General features: G+C 41.7%; 1 protein-coding gene across 1 annotated transcript in view; it reads right to left on the minus strand.

Moving 5' to 3' along the window:
• Positions 1–1,533: 1,533 nt before the first annotated feature.
• LOC129830999 (scinderin-like) overlaps positions 1,534–22,356 on the minus strand; it is a 22,033-nt gene continuing 1,210 nt past the window's right edge. The window contains exons 2-16 of the mRNA XM_055893953.1: positions 19,439–19,593; positions 18,602–18,763; positions 17,831–17,980; positions 17,543–17,635; positions 17,328–17,460; positions 17,112–17,200; positions 16,736–16,951; positions 11,663–11,784; positions 11,468–11,558; positions 6,597–6,767; positions 5,681–5,858; positions 5,233–5,351; positions 4,930–5,007; positions 4,774–4,834; positions 1,534–3,198 (exon numbers count right to left, since the gene is read on the minus strand). Coding sequence (XP_055749928.1) covers positions 3,029–3,198; positions 4,774–4,834; positions 4,930–5,007; positions 5,233–5,351; positions 5,681–5,858; positions 6,597–6,767; positions 11,468–11,558; positions 11,663–11,784; positions 16,736–16,951; positions 17,112–17,200; positions 17,328–17,460; positions 17,543–17,635; positions 17,831–17,980; positions 18,602–18,763; positions 19,439–19,593 — 1,988 coding nt within the window. The 3' untranslated portion in view covers positions 1,534–3,028. The remainder of the gene's footprint in view (positions 3,199–4,773; positions 4,835–4,929; positions 5,008–5,232; positions 5,352–5,680; positions 5,859–6,596; positions 6,768–11,467; positions 11,559–11,662; positions 11,785–16,735; positions 16,952–17,111; positions 17,201–17,327; positions 17,461–17,542; positions 17,636–17,830; positions 17,981–18,601; positions 18,764–19,438; positions 19,594–22,356) is intronic.

Consider the following 22,356-nt stretch of genomic DNA (forward strand, 5'->3'; position numbering starts at 1 on the left):
ACAAGTTAATTTGATAGGCTATCCACACTAGGGGTCGCCTGATATGAAAATGGGGTCATAGGAGAATTTTTAAAATCCGGAGAAAAAAAATACATATATGATAATATCGTCCTTATATCTCAAAATCATTGTAATGTGGTTAACCTTAAAAATCTTAATTAGAATTATTAAAATCTAAAAGATAAAATTCAACTAGAGTGCACCCACAGATCATGGAAAAAGGCCGCACTTGACCACTGCACTTAGCCATTCCCATGGTGAATGTCTAGGCCCGCAACGCTATGAAACCATACACCATACGTGAAAATCGCCAAAGTCAGATAACGCTGTTCAAACAAAGAATTTATGCAATCAAGAGGAAACTCCCCAGCACACAGTGCATTCGGACAGTAATGAGACCCCTTCACTTTTCCCACATTTTGTTACGTTACAGCCTTATTCTAAAATGTATTACATAGTTTTTTCCCTCATCAGTCTACACACAATACCCCATAATGTCAAAGCAAAAATTTTTTTTTGAAAGTCTTGCAAATTAAAATAAATAAACTGAAATATCATATTTACATAAGTATTCAGACCCTTTACACAGTACTTTGTTGAAGCACCTTTGGCAGCGATTACAGCCTTGAGTCTTCTTGGTTATGATGCTACCAGCTTAGCACACCTGCATTTGGGGAGTTTCTCCCTTTCTTCTCTGCAGATCCTCACAAGCTCTGTCAGGTTGGATGGGGAGCGTCACTGCACAGCTATTTCCAGGTCTCTCCAGAGATGTTCGATCAGGTTCAAGTCCGGGCTCTGGTTGGGCCACACAAGGACATTCAGAGACTTGTCCCGAAGCCACTCTTGCATTGTCTTGGCTGTGTAATTAGGGCTGTTGTCCTGTTGGAAGGTGAACCTTCACCCCAGTCTGAGGTCCGGAGGGCTCTGGAGCAGGTTTTCATCAAGGATTTCTCTGTACTTTGCTCAGTTCATCTTTGCCTCGATCCTGACTAGTCTCCTTGTCCATGCTGCTGAAAATCATCCCCACAGCATGATGCTTCCACCACCATGCTTCACCGTAGGGATGGTGACAGGTTTCCTCCAGACGTGATGCTTGGCATTCAGGCCAAAGAGTTCAAATCATGTCCAATCAATTGAATTTACCACAGGCGGATTCCAATCCAGTTATAGAAACATCTCAAGGATGATCAATGGAAACAGGATGCACCTGAGCTCAATATAGAGGTTCATAGCATAGCGTCTGAATACTTATGTAAATAAGGTTTTTCTGTTTTCTGTTTTTAATACATTTCCAAACATTTCTAAAAACCTGTTTTCACTTATGTCATTATGGGCTATTGTGTGTAGATTGCTGAGGAAATTGTTTTATTGAATCAGTTTTAGAATAAGGCTGAAACATAACACAACATGGAAAAAGTCAAGGGGTCTGAATACTTTCCGAAGGTACTGCAGCAGGTAACTTAGATTGGAAACTACATCAAACCACATCCATTGCGATCACGCCTGTTCACAAAACTATGTGGAGATATGGGATCAGAGCATGACAATGTTTTATTTCATACAGAGGCTTGGTGGTTATTGAGGGGGTTTTTCGCGTTGAGAGAGGAAATGTTGTCATTCACAATGGATTTAATGTGTCTCCTTGCCTATATAAGAGACATTTTGGTAAACTGAACGCAAGCATGCAGGAGAAATAGAAAAACGTTCTACAGATGAATGACCAAATCAGTGGATTCAGAGGAGCAATGAACCGGAGCAACTCTTTTCTAGGGAGTTTTTCCTAGCCACTGTGCTTCTATACCTGCATTGCTTGCTGTTTGGGGTTTTAGGCTCAGTTTCTGTACAGCACTTTGTGACATCAGCTGATGTAAGAAGGGCTTTATAAATACATTTGATTGATTGATTTAGAGTCTTTCAAAAGCAAACCATGCTCTCATCTGCATTAAAACCAACTATCGACCCAGGTTGGATGTGTCAGCAGGGATGAGCACAGTCTGAGCTTGACCACTGTTGACCAAGCCCCCTGACTATGAGAAGCTCCAACGCGACATTCATCAAGCACATTAGTGGTGGTGAGGTTAGAGACATTATATGTCAGACTAATTTGCAATTGACTGTCATAGCCTCCCATTAAAAATATGCTATGGTGAGTTGAGAAGACAATCAGAAATGCTGTTAGAATATTTTTCAATTGTCTGCCACAGAGCCAAATAAGAAAAGTTAACATTGGCTGTCATAATTACATAATTTTTTCACACGGTTGGGGTCACAAGAATTTTCAGATATCAAAATGGTGTTGTGGGCCAAAAAATGTTGGGAACCCCTGGGTTAGACTTTTAGCCTCGTAATTACCAGACTGATTATCAAATCATTCACATAAACTCGCGAGGCTAGGCTAGATTTGAGAAGAACTTCAGAAATGTGAAATTAGAAGAAAAACTCTCAGCAGGCTTTATGCATTTTCTATCATTAAAAAAAAAAGAAAATACAGCAAATAGCAACATTCATGTCCAGACAGTTATAGAAGTCCAAATGTCAAGACCTGCATTCAAATTAACATAATATATCATATATTTTTGGTTTTCATCTTTGTAAGGAGAAAAAAACGAAACAACAAACTAAACAACAAAGATGTCCAAGCAGTGCACATCAGACGATGTCCCGTGTGCTCAGTTGGTAGAGCATGGTGCTTGCAACACCAGGGTTGTGGTTTGATTCCCACGGGAGACCAGTAAGAAAAAAGAAAAAAAATGTATGCACTCGCAACAGTATGTTGCTCTGGATAAGAGCATCTGCTAAATGACTCAAATGTAAAATAAAATGAAACATAGCAGGCTTAAAAGTAAAGCAAAAAATACAAATAAAAGTAAAGTACTTTGCGCTTTCTTGGCCCAACATTAGTCCATGAATGGCTAGTTAACCCTCATTTCACACTAGTATTTGTAAACCCTTGGCTGAATACAGAGTGAATGTTATACATGTCTAAACTGTGTTATTACATTGTTATAACCGTTGGGATTCATTTATGCTAAATCTGCAGTGTCTTCATGGTCCTGGCCACGGTGTGTGAGTCCCAGCGTGCCGTGTCCCACCCCAGGAACCACCCTGTGAAGGTGGGGGGTTCATGACCCTGCTTCACCATCACTATGGAGGTCCTCTTATCCCGAACCCCCGGATCCGTCTCTATGTATGTCTTGGCTGTAAGGAAGGGAGCACATAGACACTGTCAATGGGGTAAACCATAGTGTATTTGAAGTGGGAACACACTCTTTTCTGAGTGTACAAAACAGACAGGAACACCTTCCTAATATTGAGTTGCCCCCCTTTTTGCCCTCAGAACAGCCTCAGTTCGTAGGGGCATGGACTGCACAAGGAGTCAAAAGTGTTCCACATGGATGCTGGCCCTTGTTGACTCCAATGCTTCCCACAGTTGTATCAAGTTGGCTGGATGTCCTTTGGGTGAGCGTTGCAGTTCTCGACACAAACCAATGTGCCTGCCACCTACTACTGCTTGCCACTCTGAATGGCACACATACACAATCCATGTCTCAATGCTCATCTACACTGATTGAAGTAGATTTAACAAGTGATATCAATAAGGGATCATAGTGTTCACCTGGATTCACTTGATCAGTCTTTGTCATGGAAAGAGCAGGTGTTTCTAATGTTTTTTACACTCAGTGTATATTAAAAGGGAAATACTGATATATATACACTACCGTTCAAAAGTTTGGGGTCACTTAGAAATATCCTTGCTTTTGAAAGAAAAACATTTTTTTGTCCATTAAAATAACATAAAATTTATCAGAAATACAGTGTAGACATTGGTAATGTTGTAAATGACTATTGTAGCTGGAAACGGCAGATTTTTAATGGAATATCTACATATGCAAACAGAGGCCCATTATCAGCAACCATCACTCCTGTGTTCCAATGACACGTTGTGTTAGCTAATCCAAGTTTATCATTTTAAAAGGCTAATTTATCATTAGAAAACCCTTTTGCAATTATGTTAGCACAGCGGAAAACTGTTGTTCTGATTAAAGAAGCAATAAAACTGGCCTTCTTTAGACTAGTTGATTATCTGGAGTATCAGCATTTGTGGGTTCGATTGCAAGCTCAAAATGGCCAGAAACAAAGAACATTCTTCTGAAACTCGTCAGTCTATTCTTGTTCTGAGAAATTAAGGTTATTCCATGTGAGAAATTGCCAAGAAACTGAAGATCTCGTACAACACTTTGTACTACTCCCTCACAGAACAGCACAAACTGGCTCTAACCAGAATAGAATGAGGAGCTGGAGGCCTCGTTGCACAACTGAGCAAGAGGACAATTACATTAGAGTGTCTAGTTTGAGAAACAGACGCCTCACAAGTCCTCAACTGGCAGCTTTATTAAGTACCCGCAAAACACCCGTCTCAACGTCAACAGTGAAGAGGCGACTCCGGCATGCTGGCCTTCTAGGCAGAGTTCCTCTGATCAGTGTCTGTGTTCTTTTGCCCATCTTAATCTTTTATTTTTATTGGCTAGTCTGAGATCTGGCTTTTTCTTTGCAACTCTGCCTAGAAGGCCAGCATCCCGGAGTCACCTCTTCACTGTTGACGTTGAGAGAAAAAAAAGGACATTTCGAAGTGACCCCAAACTTTTGAACGGTAGTATATATATATATGTAAATATAATATATAATATACTATATATATTAAACTACACATTAAACTTACTATACAAAAAATGTACTACCCTATACACACATAAGACAAAGACCAAAACTCACCAGATTTTACAGATTCAGTTTTCTCAACTTCATTGGCATCTTTGCCAATCCAGATAAACACCTATCACAAAACATTAACATCAATATAATTCAACCTCCATAGAGGTAAAAATGTGCTGAACATTTTAATTTGGGGAAGGGTAACAAGCTCCATACCTGATCCCAGACGTCCAACAGCATCACGTCATCCTCTGCCAGGTCCTCCTGACTGAACTCCCCTGGAACCTCCTCAATCTGTAGACAGCATTTATAATCTATCTATCTAGCTATTTGTGTGTGTGTGTGTGTGTGTGTGTGTGTGTGTGTGTGTGTGTGTGTGTGTGTGTGTGTGTGTGTGTGTGTGTGTGTGTGTGTGTGTGTGTGTGTGTGTGTGTGTGTGTGTGTGTGTGTGTGTGTGTGAGCGTGTGTGAGCGTGTGTGAGCGTGCGTGTGTGGGTGAGCATGTGTGTGTGGTACTCACTATGAACCTGCCAGTCTTGTTGGAGCAGGCAAACAGGCGAGGTTGTTGAGTGCGGCTACTCTCCAGTCTCTCTGATGTCTGGTACTCCTTCTTCCCCCCTAACGCTGCCCAGAGGTCCGCTACATCCAAACATAATACATGTTTCTGTGCATCTTGAACTTGTGACTCATTTTAGGACTAAAATCATCCATCTGCCTCAAAACATTCCTTGTCTCAGTGTGCCCCCTGGTGACTCTCCTGAGTACTACATCACACATCATTATCACGGTGCCATATCAGGTCCCATATTCATAAAGCTTCTCAGAGCAGCAGTTCTGATCCAATAGCAGGACCCTGTACATATACTCTTACTTATTATGAGTTAAAAGGAAAACTGGTACTGGATTAGTACTCATCCCCTGAGACGCTTTCTGAATATGGGCCCAGGCCAAGGAATCTGTGTTCTCACCTGGTTCCTGTCCCTCTACGATGCGTTGTGTCTGACACTTCAGCACCTGACTCAGGTACTGGGCTCCCCGCTCCTCGTCCTCGATGGCGCCCTTACCCACCCACAGGTAGCTCTGCCCTGCGGGCATCTTCAGCAGGTAGGCATCGTTAGAGTTCAGGCTGCCAGCCTCCACCTCCACCTACCACAACACACAACAGACAAAGCAACTAGGATCTAGTGGCGAGAATATAAGCTGAGGAAACGCTGATCTCCATCTAGATGACAGGAAACGACAAACGAGCATCATAAATGCCAATGCCACAGCAGCATACCACCCTGCATACCACTACTGGCTTGCTTCTGAAGCTAAGCAGGGTTGGTCCTGGTCAGTCCCTGGATGGGAGACCAGATGCTGCTGGAAGTGGTGTTGGAGGGCCAGTAGGAGGCACTCTTTCCTCTGGTCTAAAAAAATATCCCAATGCCCCAGGGCAGTGATTGGGGACACTGCCCTGTGTAGGGTGCCGTCTTTCGGATGGGACGTTAAACGGGTGTCCTGACTCTCTGAGGTCATTAAAGATCCCATGGCACTTATTGTAAGAGTAGGGGCGTTAACCCCGGTGTCCTGGCTAAATTCCCAATCTGGCCCTCAAACCATCATGGTCACCTAATAATCCCCAGTTTACAATTTGGCTCATTCATCCCCCTCCTCTCCCCTGTAACTATTCCCCAGGTCGTTGCTGCAAATGAGAACGTGTTCTCAGTCAACTTACCTGGTAAAATAAAAAATAAAATAAATAAAAAAAACTGTAATTTAGCATGATCGGTGCATAAACCCTTTTCAGAAAAATGTGTGTAAACTGCATTTATGTGTGTTTACCTTCCATCACTGCCAATGAAACAACCATAGGTGTGTGTCTGTGTGGGAGAACATTCTAACCTCTGCGATGCGTGTGATGGTGCCCAGGTTACGTCGGACCTGGAACAGGCGTGTGGGGGCCTCCGATGCCTGGCCTCCGATGCGTGAGGTACCACTCTTGTACACGATGAGGGGCTTGTCTTTGAACAGACTCAGGAGATGGGCAGGCTCTTTACCTTGGGACACTCTCACCTAGGAAACCACAATAGATTATTAACGCATATGCAATTTGGTACAGGTCATGGATAGCGAAGCCATAGCTGGAGGGCAAGGCAGAGACCTACGCTGTACAGACAGTCATTAGGGGGCACTATAACACATATACAGTGGGAGATTCTCATTTGGCCAAAAAGAACGTTCTCTCCTGGACTCCTCCGTCCTCTCTCCTCCATGACCCAGAAACTGATAAGTGGTCGAGGGGATTGTTAATTCGTTAGGAGGCAAACGAAGGCGTCTGCTCCACTCCTCAACTACCTACTTTGACAGAGGATGCACAACAGCATCCTCACGGCGTCTAGCACAGTGTTTTACAATATGCCACACCCCTTTGAATCAGCTGTTGTTTTCTTGAAGGAGAAACGCATGCACACATTTAAAAACAATACTCTACTTAATGTTTATCTATAAAATGTCTGCCACAACTATCTTCATTTGTTTTATCACTTTACACATTTATTTTGGGAATCCTCCCCTGTAAACATCATTTTGAGAGTTTGGGACTAAAAGGTTCCATCTGCATTTTAGTCCAAATTCAGCTATTGGCATAGCCTTGTTCTGTTCAATGTTTACCTACAGAATATACAGTTGAAGTCGGAGGTTTACATACTCCTAGGTTGGAGTCATTAAAACTCGTTTTTCAACTGAATTTTAGTCCAAATTCAGCTATTGGCATAGCCTTGTTCTGTTCAATGTTTACCTACAGAATATACAGTTGAAGTCGGAGGTTTACATACTCTTAGGTTGGAGTCATTAAAACTGTTTTTTCAACCACTCCACAAATGTCTTGTTAACAAACTATAGTTTTGGCAAGTCGGTTAGGACATCTACATTGTGCAGGGCACAAGTACTTTTCACAATAATTGTTTACAGACAGATTATTTCACTTATAATTTACTGCATCACAATTCCAGTGGGTCAGAAGTTCACATACACTAAGTTGATTGTGCCTTTAAACAACTTGGAAAATTCCAGAATATGATGTCATGGCTTTAGAAGCTTCTGATTGGCTAATTGACATCATTTGAGTCAATAGGAGGTGTACCTGTGGATGTATTTCAAGGCCTACCTTCAAACTCAGTGCCTCTTTGCTTGGCATCATGGGAAAATCAAAAGAAATCAGCCAAGACCTCAGAAAAATAATATTAGACCTCTGCAAGTCTGGTTCATCCTTGGGAGCAATTTCCAAACGCCTGAAGGTATCACGTTCATCTGTACAAACAATAGTATGCAAGTATAAACACCATGGGACCACGCAGCTATCATACCGCTCAGGAAGGAGACGTGTTCTGTCTCCTAGAGGTGAACGTACTTTGGTGTGAAAAGTGCAAATCAATCCCAGAACAACAGCAAAGTACCTTGTGAAGATGCTGGAGGAAACAGGTACAAAGTATATATATATATACACAGTAAAATGGGTCCTATATCGACATAACCTGAAAGGCCGCTCAGCAAGGAAGAAGCCACTGCTCCAAAACCGCCATAAAAAAGCCAGACTACAGTTTGCAACTGCACATGGGGACAAAGATCGTACTTTTTGGGGAAATGTCCTCTGGTCTGATGAAATTGAATTGGAACTGTTTGGCCATAATGACCATCGTTATGTTTAGAGGAAAAAGGGGGATGCTTGCAAGCTGAAGAACATCATCCCAACCGTGAAGCACTGGGGTGGCAGCATCATGATGTGGGGGTGCTTTGCTGCAGGAGGGACTGCAGGAGGCATGTCACAAAATAGATGGCATCATGAGGTAGGAAAATTATGTGGATATATTGAAGCAACATCTCAAGACATCAGTCAGGAAGTTAAAGCTTGGTCGCAAATGGGTCTTCCAAATGGACAATGACCCAAAGCATACTTGCAAGCAAAGTTGTGGCAAAATGGCTTAAGGACAACGAAGTCAAGGTATTGGAATGACAATCACAAATCCCTAACCTCAATCCTATAGAGAATTTGTGGGCAGAACTGAAAAAGCGTGTGCGAGCAAGGAGGCCTACAAACCTGATTCAGTTACACCAGCTCTGTCAGGAGGAATGGGCCAAAATTCACCCAACTTATTGTGGAAGGCTACCCAAGTTAAACAATTTAAAGGCAATGCTACCAAATACTAATTGAGTGTATGTAAACTTCTGATCAACTGGGAATGTGATGAAAGAAATTAAAGCTGAAATAAATCAAATCTGAAATAAATAATTCTCTCTATTATTCTGGCATTTCACATTCTTAAAATAAAGCGGTGATCTTAACTGACCTAAGACGAAATTTTTACTCTGATTAAATGTCAGGAATTGTGAAAAACTGAGTTTAAATGTATTTGGCTAAGGTTTATGTAAACTTCAGACTTCAACAGTAGCATTGTAAATTCCCCCAATTCATGTAATTAAGTTAAAAATAATACAAGATAAAAATTGCTGATACCATGCAAATCAAAGAGTGGTTTGAACTTTAAAACTTCTTTGGGATAGGGGGCAGCATTTTCATCTTTGGATGAATTGGTGCCCAAATTGAACGGCCTCCTACTCTGTCCCAGATGATAATATATGCATATTATTATTACTACTGGATAGAAAACACTCTGAAGTTTCTAAAACCGTTTTAATTATGTCTGTGAGTATAACAGAACTCATTTGGCAGGCAAACTTCCAAAAGGAAGTGAAAAATCTGAAATAGGTCGAATGGAAAGTCATCGCCTATTCAAATCTCTGTCATTTATGGATCTGTATGCACTTCATATGCCTTCCACTAGATGTCAACAGTCGGTAGAACGTGGAATGAAGCCTATAGTAGGATGTGGGGCCAGATGGGAGCTATTGGAGTGACTGGTCTGGCAGATTGCCAGTTCCTGGCCACGCACGCTAGGCATGTGATGTCCATGTTTGCCATGAGTTATATAGACATGAAGAAATGCTCCGGTTGGGACGTTATTGGATATATATATGATAACAACATCCTAAAGATTGATTCTCTACTAATTTTGACCAGTTTATTCGACTAGTAATATAACTTTTTGAAGATTTCATCCGACGTTTGCCTTCAATGCGCCGGTGTTTGGACACGTGTACTACACATGCTAGATAAAGTTGCTAATATGACAAGTAATGAACGTCGAACAAAAAAACGATTTATTGTGGAACTAGGATTCCTGGCATTGTATTCTGATGAAGATATTCAAAGGTAAGGGAATATTTATGATGTCATTTCGTATTTCTGTTGACTCCAACATGGAGGAGTAATGTTTTGTATTTTTGAGCGCCGTCTCAGATTATTGCATGGTGTGCTTTTTACTAAAGTTTAAAAAAAATCTGACACAGTGGTTGCATTAAGAACCAGTGTATCTTTAATTATATGTAAAACATGTATCTTTCATCAAAGTGAGTATTTATGTTAGATGACGGGGCTCTCTAAAATTTCTCAGGATATTTTGCAGCCATTTCTGAACATGGCGCCAATGTAAACCAAGATTTGTAGCTATAAATATGCACATTATCGAACAAAACATAAATGTATTGTGTAACATGATGTCACATGAGTGTCTTCTGATGAAGATGTTCAAAGGTTAGTGATTAATTTTATCTCTATTTCTGGGTTTTGTGAAAGCTATCTTTGCTGGGAAAAATGGCTGTGTCTTTTTTGGATTTGGTGGTGAGCTAACATAAATATATGTTGTGTTTTCGCTGTAAACCATTTAAAAAATCGGACATGTTGGCTGGATTCACAAGATGTTTATCTTTCATTTGCTGTATTGGACTTGTTAATGTGTGAAAGTTAAATATTTCAAAAAAATATTTTTGAATTTCGCGTGCTGCCTTTTCAGCGGAATGTTGGAGGGGGTTTCCGCTAGCGTGTGTCCTAGAAAGGTTAAAACCAATCATCTCAGAATCATCTTTTTTCAGATAGAACCTTACAGTCCTACTCTCTCAATTTGCTTAATGTTGCACGAGTGGAGAAGGAGAGTCTCATTTCATACAAGTGAATTTGTTTCCACGTATCCTTTCCTCCCCTCCTCTTGATTACCTTTCAACTTTTTCAAAAAATGGAGGGGATGGGGGAGTTAGTAAAACCAATTGAGAATCTCCCAGTGTCTCTCTATAAGCAGCACCCTGTGCTACCTATTGGTCATAAATCATTGAATCAGATTAAGGGATGCCAATTCCACATACAGAGAAAAGATTCCGTCCTGCCCCGAAGGCATGGAAAGTTAACCCTGATAAGGCAGTCAAATTAGGGGATTTAATACACAGTAGACTGGAGAGAATGACATCCTCTAGTATCACACTTTACTACTGTGATATAAAAAAAATGAATTTACAAACTTTATACAGTTTTGACACATTTCCACCGAGGCGATCTGATCCAACCTCTTCAGCCTCAGTGTGTGTGGGTGTCTTTACTATTTATTACTAGGATAGGATAAAGTAATCCTTCTAACCCCCCCCCCCCCCCCCTTAAAAGAGTTAGATGCACTATTGTAAAGTGGTTGTTCCACTGGATATCATAAGGTGAATGCACCAATTTGTAAGTCGCTCTGGATAAGAGCGTCTGCTAAATGACTTAAATGTAAAATGTAAATGTAAATGTCTTTCAGAAGGGTTGGGATAAAGCAGAACACACATTTCCATTGGACATTCATGGACATTGGACAATAAGAGATCCTCATCTTAATTTGGGTTAGTCCTACCTGAACTGCGTTCCCTCCCAGAGAGCGATCCAGCTCCACAGTTAGGAAGGCTGAAGCTGTGAGCTCATCCAGAGTGCTGCTAGCCCCCTGCCTGCCACAGGAAGTATACGGATCAATCCATCCACCCACCCATCCAATCAACCAACCAACCAATCAATCTAATTGAAAATATGAGTACAGGTCTACCAGACTGACCAGGTGTAGATGATCTGTCCTCTCTTATATGTATAGAGGATGATGTAACAGTCTCCTCCATAGAACTGACCATACGTCTTTGGGTCAACTGGGACTCGACCACTGCTCTCCACTCTGAAGATCTGGAACATGAAACATGCATCTGGCTGGTTATTCTACTATAATTTGTTAAACAATCTATGTGATTGGGATTGTCAGTGGAATAAAACACCTGACTCATGTGCACATTAGCATGTATTAGCATATATGCATATACACTCAAAGTATGTCTAATCCAAGATGGCAGGATGTCAAGTCGTTTGTCTGTTACTAGTACATTTTAACCTACTAATAGTCTATTTATTTATGGTTGCGTAACTTCGTTGTTGTGTAATGCAAACTATTTTATTTTTGCTGGTGTAAAGATCACGGGTCTCCCTCAACTCGGCACTTCATTACTTGAAGTTTACCAAAGTAACCCTATCTCTGGCTGGCCTGAGTTCCTCCTTCGTCCGCGGAGTGTCTTGTCCAAGCTGCTCCTTTTTGCTCTTCACCTGGCTGTCAGTGGCAGCTCAACCCGTTCTCTCTATCGACCTCAACACCCGATCTACTCACACGCGCAAACACTCACATTGACTCAAATACACGCTGTCCCTCTCTCCCCTTACCTTCGCTGGCCTCTTATTTTTTTGTCAGAGAAAATGCCAATTTAAGTGGTATTGCTTTGTGCACTGACTTTACTGAACTCTGGAGAAAACGAACATTGTCGCAGGGTGAGTACATCTGACAATGTGCTCTCCCGTCCATTAGACATTTTGTCTCCAGGAACTGCTCTTTTTTACTCGGTCCACTCGTCCAAGTGCCAATGCATTTGTGGCATGATGTGAATGTAACAGTATAACTTTAGACCGTCCCCTCGCCCCGACCCAGGCGCGAACCAGGGACCCTCTACATCAACAACAGTCACCCACGAAGCATCGTTACCCATCTCTCCACAAAAGCCGCGGCCCTTGCAGAGCAAGGGGAAACCCTACTTCAAGTCTCAGAGCAAGTGACGTAACCGATTGAAACGCTATTAGCGCGTACCCGCTAACTAGCTAGCCATTTCACATCTGTTACACACACCCCCCTTTCGACTTCCTCCTTTTCCGCAGCAACCAGTGATCCGGGTCAACAGCATCAATGTAACAGTATAACTTTACGGCGTCCCCTCGCCCCGACCCGGGCACCCTCTGCACACATCAACAACGGTCGCCCACAAAGCATCGTTACCCATCGCTCCACAAAGGCCGCGGCCCTTGCAGAGCAAGGGGAAACCCTACTTCAAGTCTCAGAGCAAGTGACGTAACCGATTGAAACGCTATTAGCGCGTACCCACTAACTAGCTAGCCATTTCACATCCGTTACATGAACAGTACGAATTTGTGTCACTACCAAAGTCTAATGGTTTTAAATGACTGTTTTGTATTGTCTGGAAACTCACTTGTAGAATTCGCTTGCAGTAGGTCTCTTAAAGAAGAGAAGCCATGCAAGGTTATTAAACAGAGGTGCCTAGTTATTCTTCTGTTGTTGATATCAGGTAACGTGCAACCTAACCCTGGCCCTGATATGCAATGTCTCCAAACCCCCTCTGATTTTAAATCAAGATCTGGTTTTGGTATTTTTCACTTAAATGTACGCAGCCTGGTGTCAAAAATTGATGGGGTTAGGATTTGGGCTAAATCAACTGAAGCTGATGTAATTGTGTTTTCTGAAACCTGGCTCAGCAAGTCTATTTTTGATAAGGTATTTGTATAAGTGGTTACAATGTTTATCGCACTGATCGGGTTAAGAAAGGTGGGGGTGTGGCTATATATGTCAAATCTAAGTTCCATGTAAGTGTGGCAAAGTCTGAAACTATTTGTAAACAGTTGGAATTTCTTGTATGAATATTGAGGTTTCAAAGGGCCTCTCTATAACTGTGATTGGCTGTTATAGACCCCCCTCTGCTCTCTATAACTGTGATTGGCTGTTATAGACCCCCCTCTGCTCTCTATAACTGTGATTGGCTGTTACAGACCCCCCTCTGCTCTCTATAACTGTGATTGGCTGTTATAGACCCCCCTCTGCTCTCTATAACTGTAATTGGCTGTTATAGACCCCCCTCTGCTCTCTATAACTGTGATTGGCTGTTATAGACCCCCCTCTGCTCTCTATAACTGTGATAGGCTGTTATAGACCCCCCTCTGCTCTCTATAACTGTGATTGGCTGTTATAGACCCCCCTCTGCTCTCTATAACTGTGATTGGCTGTTATAGACCCCCCTATGCTCTCGGTGACGCATTTTCTTCTTTGACGCACCTTATGTCTAAACTTCTTTACAGTGAAATGATCTTGATTGGTGATCTCAACTGGTGTTGGTTAAAGCCGGTGTCTGATGATTTACAAATGTTTTGTAATTCTATGAATCTTACCCAGTTGATTAACTCACCCACTCGCCCAAATCTTTTTGTAACGATTTAAGTGACCATTGTGCTGTTGTTGCTGTTAGAAATACTAAGGTTCCAAAGACAAATCCATGTTTTATTCGTAAGAGAAATTGGAAGTGTTTTAATGAGCAGGCTTTCTTTCATGATTTGTTTTATTTTGACTGGAGCAAGATTGAGCTTATCCCTGATGTGGAAACTGCCTGGATATTCTTTCATGATGGTTTTTTCCAAATAGTAAACAAACATGCCCCATTCCGCAGGTTCAGGGTTAAAGGGCGGGATAATCCATGGTTTTCTTCTGAGCTGTCTTGTATTATTCACGACCGTAATCTAGCCTGGGCTAAAGCAAGGAAATCTTGTTCTGATGCTGATTGGCTTATTTTTAGGCAGTTAAGAAACAAGTGTTCTTTTCTTCTCAGGAAGGCCAAGTCTGAATATTTTATGTCTGTTACCACTGATAACCTGAATGACCCTAGAAAGTTTTGGAATGCTATTAAGTCTATGTCTGGTAACAGTAATGTTAATGAATTACCGTCATGTGTTTTGAAGGACTCTGTTGCTATATATGACAAAACTGAAATGCTGAATTGTTTCAATGAGCACTTTGTATCATCTGGTAGGCTGTTTGATTCAGTATCCTCTGTCTCTGTACAACCCTGTGTGGATGAACTAGTGTCCTCTGCCTCTGTACAACCCTGTGTGGATGAACCAGTGAGAGCTGGTCAAACTTTTAGCTTTCTGCCATTCTCAGTGCAGGTGGTACATAAAGCCCTGAAATCCTTAGATCAAAGAAAGCCTGCAGGTCCTGATCTTTTGGATCGCTGCTTTTTAAATCTGGCAGCTGATTTCATAGCTGAACCACTTACATATCTGTTCAATCTAACCCTGGAATGTAATGAAATTCCAAAGATCTGGAAATCAGCATTTGTCCTACCACTTTTAAAAGGGGGAGATCCAACTCTTTTAAATAATTATAGGCCAATCTCAAAGCTGTCACCCCTGGTGAAAATACTTGAAACCCTTGTAAGTGAACAGCTAAAAGAGTTTTTATTTACTGACTCTATTTTATCAATATACCAATCGGGCTTCAGGAAGAAGCATAGCACAATTACAGCAACCATGAAGGTTTTAAATGATATCACTAAAGCCCTTGACAAAAAACAGCACTGTGTCTCACTTTTTATTGATCTCTCTAAGGCTTTTGATACAGTTGATCATGCTATACTAAGGCAGAGATTGTTGAGTGTAGGTCTTTCGGAGCAGGCAGTTGCATGGTTTGCTAACTATGTGTCTGATAGAACTCAGTGCACTCAATTTGATGGGCTTATGTCTGTTAAATTGTCTATCCTGAATGGTGTGCCCCAAGGCTCTGTACTTGGTCCTCTCTTATTCACTATTTCTATAAATGATTTAGACAAAAATGTCCAAAATGCACAACTTCATTTTTATGCTGATGATACTGTTATTTACTGTTGTGCCTCGTCTCTTACAAAAGCTTTCCAGAACTTGCAAACTGCTTTTTACACTGTTCAACATACCTTGTGTCAATTGAAGCTTATCCTCAATACTGGCAAAACTAAACTAATGGTGTTTTCTAATGCAAGAAATAGACCTCTGAACCTTTCACCTATTACTACCTGTCAGGGCAAGGAGATTGAGGTTGTAACCTCATATAAATATCTTGGAATTCTAATTGATGACGGCCTCTCTTTTAAATTGCATATTCAACAACTTACAAAAAAATTGAAGCTGAAATTGGGATTTTATTTTAGGAATAAGGCCTGTTTTTCTTTTGAAGCCAGAAGGAGGCTAGTATCAGCTACATGTATGCCTTTACTAGACTATGGGGATATTTTATATATGAATGCTTCCGCTCAGTGTTTGAGATCAATTGACACTCTTTACCATGGCACTTTGAGATTTATTTTAAACTGCAAAACCCTTACGCACCACTGCACTTTGTATACCAGGGTTGGCTGGTCTTCTCTAGTCACTCGTAGGCTCAGTCACTGGTATACTTTTATTTACAAAGCCATTTTGGGTTTACTACCTTTTTATTTGGGCATTTTTATTGTTCAGAAATGTGGTGGGTACTCTCTTCGTTCGCTAGACTTTATCCTGCTAACTGTTCCAAATGTCCGAACTGAATTTGGTAAAAGGTATTTTATGTACTTTGCGCCATCGTCTTGGAACACCTTACAAAATAATTTAAAACTGGAAGAACTTGTCCCGATTGGTGTTTTTAAATCACTGATGAAGGATTTTGAGGCTGATTCCCTGACCTGTCAATGTTTTTAATTTGCTGTTTTTGATTTTGTTATACTCTTGTGAATTCAATGGTTTTTACTAGATTACTTGTAGTTTTTCATGTTGTCTGTCTGTAATTTTTTTAATGACTTGGCCAGGACGCTCTTGAAAAAGAGATTTTAAATCTCAATGAGCCCTTCCTGGTTAAATAAAGGTTAAATAAAATAAAAAAATAAATGCTTATTCACTCCTTGTAACACTTGCGTAATGAGGAAGCTTGCCTGATACATGAAGGCCTGTGTTAGTGTCCCGATCTATTGCTTAGACCTTAGCTCAGTGGGCTAACCATGTCTTGTGGTGGTAACACTTGGTCCTGTACCTGAGTGTCCCCTGTGCCGTCGTCCACCATGTTATGCTGGGCTGCCATGCTCTGGGACTCATGGAGCTTGGAGGCATCGAACTCCACCTGATGTATCTTAGCGATCCTCTCGGTCACAAAGACCTTCCCGAACCCCTCGCTCTGGTTCTTATCCCTCCACTCCTGGAAGAACTGTTTGAAGATGGGAGTCTCCCCACCCTCTGGAAGTACCTGGATCTGGAGGTAAAGAGTTGTTCCTATGAACGTCAGGGTTGGGGATCAACTCCCCTTCAGTCCCAATCAGTTTAGCAGGACATTAACTGACACGATATTTGAGTCACGAGATCCAAACATAGCAATTATGACTGATGCTAGATGGATGATAACGAGCATGAACCTGTGTGTTAGATGGGTAGCCCATCTGCTTGATGAAGCCCTCAGCAGTCTTCATGGCAGTCTTCCTCTCGCTGGGGTTGGCGTTACGGCCTTTATGGGTGATGTTGGATGATTCATGCAGAAGAAGAGGTACAAAAAAGGTGGGATGTATAAAAGGATGAGTGATGAATTTAGATGATTTGTCAAGATAAAGATCTTCAGCAGTTTAAATATGTACCTTTCCAGATGAAGATCATCCTGCTCTTCCCGTGGTCCAGGATGAAGCACTCGTCAGACAGCAGATGGCTCTGAGAGAACGGGTTCTCCTCTGAGACCAGGGTCACCTGCATCGCTCCGGACGCATCAGATACCTGGAAGGAACAACAACGAGATGAGTTTGAATGTGTGTGTGTGTATGTGTGTGTGTGTGTCTGTGTAAGAGTGTGACCATACCATGTAGAGTTTGGCCATCTTCCTGTTGGAGATATCTGCCACCATATCGTCATTGTCATCACCTTCTGGTAGATTTGGCTTGTTGCCGAGTACCTGTTAGGATTGACAGGTAAAAACACAAAGACAAAAACCACAAAGATAACATTGACAATGGAGATAGCGAAATGATGGCACACAAAAGTAGATTACTTAACTGTCATACAGTTTTGCAGTTAATTTCAATTCAAGAGTGCAAACACTAGACTAGGGAATGAAAGTTAAATGTTGTGTTGAATGAACATCTGTCACCTCAGTTAACTTAGACGGCTCGCTCCCTTCCTCCACAACAACCAGTTTTGCTCGGCCATTCCTCTCGTTGTCACGGATACCGGCAGCCACCTGTGCTGCCTTCAGGAGCTCAAACTTGTTGCACTCTGAACCGCACCACTGGTAGATAACCTAGAGAAAGGTAACAGATATGGTTCAGTTGAAAAGAGGGCTGTTGCACACTTTATGTAGTTCCAGGTGCATAAAGGCTTTAGCTTCGAGGGCTAATTAACACAATCTTGTGGCAAGCAGACAATCCCGGTTCAAAACCAGTGGATCACTGTTGTCTGGCAATACATCCTGATTTCTGGCAATATTCAAACAGGAGTGAAGAGAATAGCTTTCGAATTTAATTTGGTAAACATTAGAATACCTTGTATATCAAATGATCTTGATACCCACCTTAAGTCAACATACCATAGGCCTTCATATGTTTTTGATTTAATAAGAACTCAAGCCGAACGGACAATGTTTGTGTTTCAGCAGAATTTGAATTTTGCTTACAGAGTGAAGTCTAGACAATGAGTCAGGTTTCTCAGGAAAGTGACAGTCAAACAAATGAACTGTTGTTACAGGGCCACTGAGGGCACTACCATACGTGCCATGAAAGTCTGGACCTCTTGGCAGAGGCAGTGTTACCACCATAGACACTATATCACTGATACATGTTCTATATCTATATGGTAAACTCTCACATAGAGGGAGGCCAGAGTACAATCTACTGATCCAGTAGATCAATCAATGAAAACATACTGCTCCCAGGTCCACGATGAAGCAGTCCCCTCTGTTGAAGCTGGACCAGTTGAGGGTGACCTCGGTTGCCCTGACGACACGGCGACCTTTGATGTGGAATAGTCTCAGAGCTGACAGGTCATTGGTGACCACGTGATGGAACCCAGAGGCCACGCCTCCGGCCTAGAATAGAACAGAATAGAATAGAATAAAATAGAGTAGAATAGAAAAGAGTAGATTAGGATAGAATCAAATACTTTAATGCCCTCAAGAGGGAATTTGTCTTGCTCAGTTTAAAAGCAATTCAAGACGCAGATGTACATGCGTATTATATATCACATACAAAACAAGGTACACAGTTACGTAGTACCCAACACAAACATCCCTGAAACAACATACAAAAGGCAATGTCAGGGCCTATAAGTACCCTATGAGGTTGAACAAGGGTAGCGTGTCAAGTATTTCCTTCTAGCGATTAGGCAATATTACGGAAAACCAAGAAATGTTCAGGACCAAGAAAACAAACAACGTGTGGAACACATAACTGTTTTCCTGTTCCCTCTACACCAAGCTCCTTTTCCATCCCATGAGTCACTGTTGCTGCCCATGGTCAGGGCCAAATAAAACGTTGCAAAAAGTGATTATTTAATAGCACACCTTCAGCATATGATGCCCAGGGTCTGAAATGTAAAATGTGGCAAATGGAATGAAAGTTCACTGCTAAAAAATAAGGGTGCGTTCTGGTTCAGTATAACACCATATATTCTCGTAGTAAATAGCAGTAACACAGATAAAGGAATAAATCTAATATTAGTGAAATAAACTGAAATAAAATGCATCAGTAAAACAATACCGTACTTTGTATGTGATTCCTCCCTTGAAGTATCGTGTGAAGGCAGTGGACTCGAACCCCTGCAGTTCTCGGTACTGGACAGGCTTCCCTCCAAGAAAATCATCCAGCTGAACAGTAAAGATGGCCGCCGCCGTGCTCTCATCCTGGCTGCACTCCTTACCTGAGGAGAGAGCATGAGTGGTACAGTACTTAAATACAATATGATAAATGTTCGTATGAAATGAGAGAGTATTCAAGTTTAGACAGAGGAACTTTAGCACAACTTCAGCACAAACTGCCTGGTTGATGTTATGCCTCTAATGCTCATAGTATGCTTTATTTTAATACTTTAATGCATTCTCACTCTGCAACAGAGTCTACCAGCTTTGAATGTTGCCATCAACATAGCTCAGGCAGTAGGATGCTCTCTCATCCATTAATATGCAGATGATACAGTATTATACTCAGCTGGCCCCTCCCCGGATTTTGTGTTAAACACTCTACAACAAAGCTTTCTCAGTGTCCAAAAAGCTTTCTCTGCCCTTAACCTTGTTCTGAACACCTCCAAAACAAAGGTCATGTGGTTTGGTAAGAAGAATGCCCCATAGGTGTGATTATTACATCTGAGGGTCTCAAGCTTGAGGTAGTCACCTCATACAAGTACTTGGGAGTATGGCTAGACGGTACACTGTCCTTCTCTCAGAACATATCAAAGCTACAGGCTAAGGTTAAATCTAGACTTGGTTTCCTTTATCATAATCACTCCTCTTTCATCCCAGCTGCCAAACTAACCCTGATTCAGATGACCATCCTACCCATGCTCGATTACGGAGATGTAATTTATAGATCGCAGTTAAGGGTGCTCTATAGCGGCTAGATGTTCTTTACCATTCGGCCATCAGATTTGCCACCAATGCTCCGTATAGGACACATCACTGCACTCTATACTCCTCTGTAAACTGGTCATCTCTGTATACCCGTCGCAAAACCCACTGGTTGATGCGCATTTATAAAACCCTCTTAGGCCTCACTCCCACCTATCTGAGGTATCTACTGCAGCCCTCATCCTCCACATTCAACACCCGTTCTGCCAATCACATTCTGTTAAAGGTCCCCGAAGCACACACATTCCTGGGTCGCTCATCTTTTCAGTTCGTTGCAGCTAGCGACTGGAACGAGCAACAAACACTTTCTTCATTCAAAGACTCAATCCTGGACACTCTTACTGACAGTTGTATCTGCTTCGTATGATGTATTATTATCTCTATCCTCTTGCCCTTTGTGCTGTTGTCTGTGCCCAATAATGTTTGTACCATATTTTGTGCTGCTACTGTACCATGTTGTGCTGCTGCCATGTTGTGTTGCTACCAAGTTGTTGTCATGTGGTGTTGCTACTGTACCATGTTGTGTTGTCAGGTCTCTCTTTATGTAGTGTTGTGGTGTCTCTCTTGTCGTGATGTGTGTTTTTTCCTATATTTTTATGTTTAATCCCAGCCCCCGTCCTTGCAGGAGGCCTTTTGCCTTTTGGTAGGCCGTCATTGTAAATAAGAATTTGTTCTTAACTGACTAGTTAAATAAAGGTTAAATACAAAATAAACACCACTACAGAGGTTTAATCCCAGGATCTGGCATCCTGTTAGTGATACCTTGTAGGCTGATGGTAAACAGTCCAAGTCATACCTGCTATTTTGGTGTGACTAACCTACATTTAACATTAGTCTATAGCATTTGGCCATTCTAATTTAATGGGTGACTGAATTGCGGAACTGAGGAAGAAATTAAAGCCCACAGCAGCAAGCAAAATGGCAAGGAAACCTATTGGATGCCCATTAGTGTCTTTACTGGTTAATGATTCATGATGATGATGATGATGGGGGGGGGGGATGCGGGAAGAGAGGAAGGACAACCTAACATCTTAGTGGTGCTTTTGATGTTTGTATTCAGATGGGAGTTGGTGAGTGGGGAGAGAGAGAGAAAGAGAGAGAGGAGGAGAGAGATGTGTCAAGGAAGGAAGCTAGTGTTACAGATCAGTAGTCTTGACTTGCATGGTTCCATAGCTCCACCACAACAGCTGTACAACACCATGTTTCTACAATAATCTACCTTAATCTGACAGTACTTTCAGGTAGTGTGTACTCTGAGACGGCTGAACAGAGTAGTTACTCAAAGGTTCATGAAAAGTCTTGATTGTTTTCCAGAGTGGCTATAGTCCTGTTAGGAAGGGAAAACATCACCGTCCCATGATGTGTGCAACGATGACTGATATAGTTTACGACCTCTGCCTGGAATGTCCTTATCTCAGAATCTTAACATCTGAGAATTGCCCAGGAAGCGTCAGGATATGGCAACTCGCCTGGCCTTTAACCAGATAATCACTTCCTACTTCAGGCAAACCATTTGTTTTCAGCTCAGCTGATGACAAGATGGGTTGACTTTCTTCTGTCTACAGTAACAGACAACAGCACCTCGAGACCTCACACAGTTGTGAAATGACAGTGACACTACTATGGCAGACAATAACACATACAGCACATACATTGAGTGTACAAAACATTAGGAACAAATCTTCTTTCCTTGACATAGACTGGCCAGGTGAATCCAGGTGAACCTGTATTGATGTCACTTGTTAAATCCACTTCAATCAGTGTAGATGAAGGGGAGGAGACAGGTTAAAGAAGGATCTTTAAGCCTTGAGACAATTGAGACATGGATTATGTATGTGTGTCATTCAGAGGGTGAATGGACACGGAATATTAACTGAAACATTTAACTGAAAACCACATAATAGTGATTATTGTGTCCATTTCTCAACCATCTTTCTCAACATCCTCAGCATCCTATATCTGAACTTGTGGTGTCACCATTCCTTCTCCAATACAAGCCAAACCATCTCTCTTGTTCTGTCTTGTATGTACAACCTGTTCTTCTCTTATATGAATACATC

This window comes from Salvelinus fontinalis, chromosome 32, assembly GCF_029448725.1.
Source record: "Salvelinus fontinalis isolate EN_2023a chromosome 32, ASM2944872v1, whole genome shotgun sequence".
NCBI classification, from domain to species: Eukaryota; Metazoa; Chordata; class Actinopteri; order Salmoniformes; family Salmonidae; genus Salvelinus; species Salvelinus fontinalis.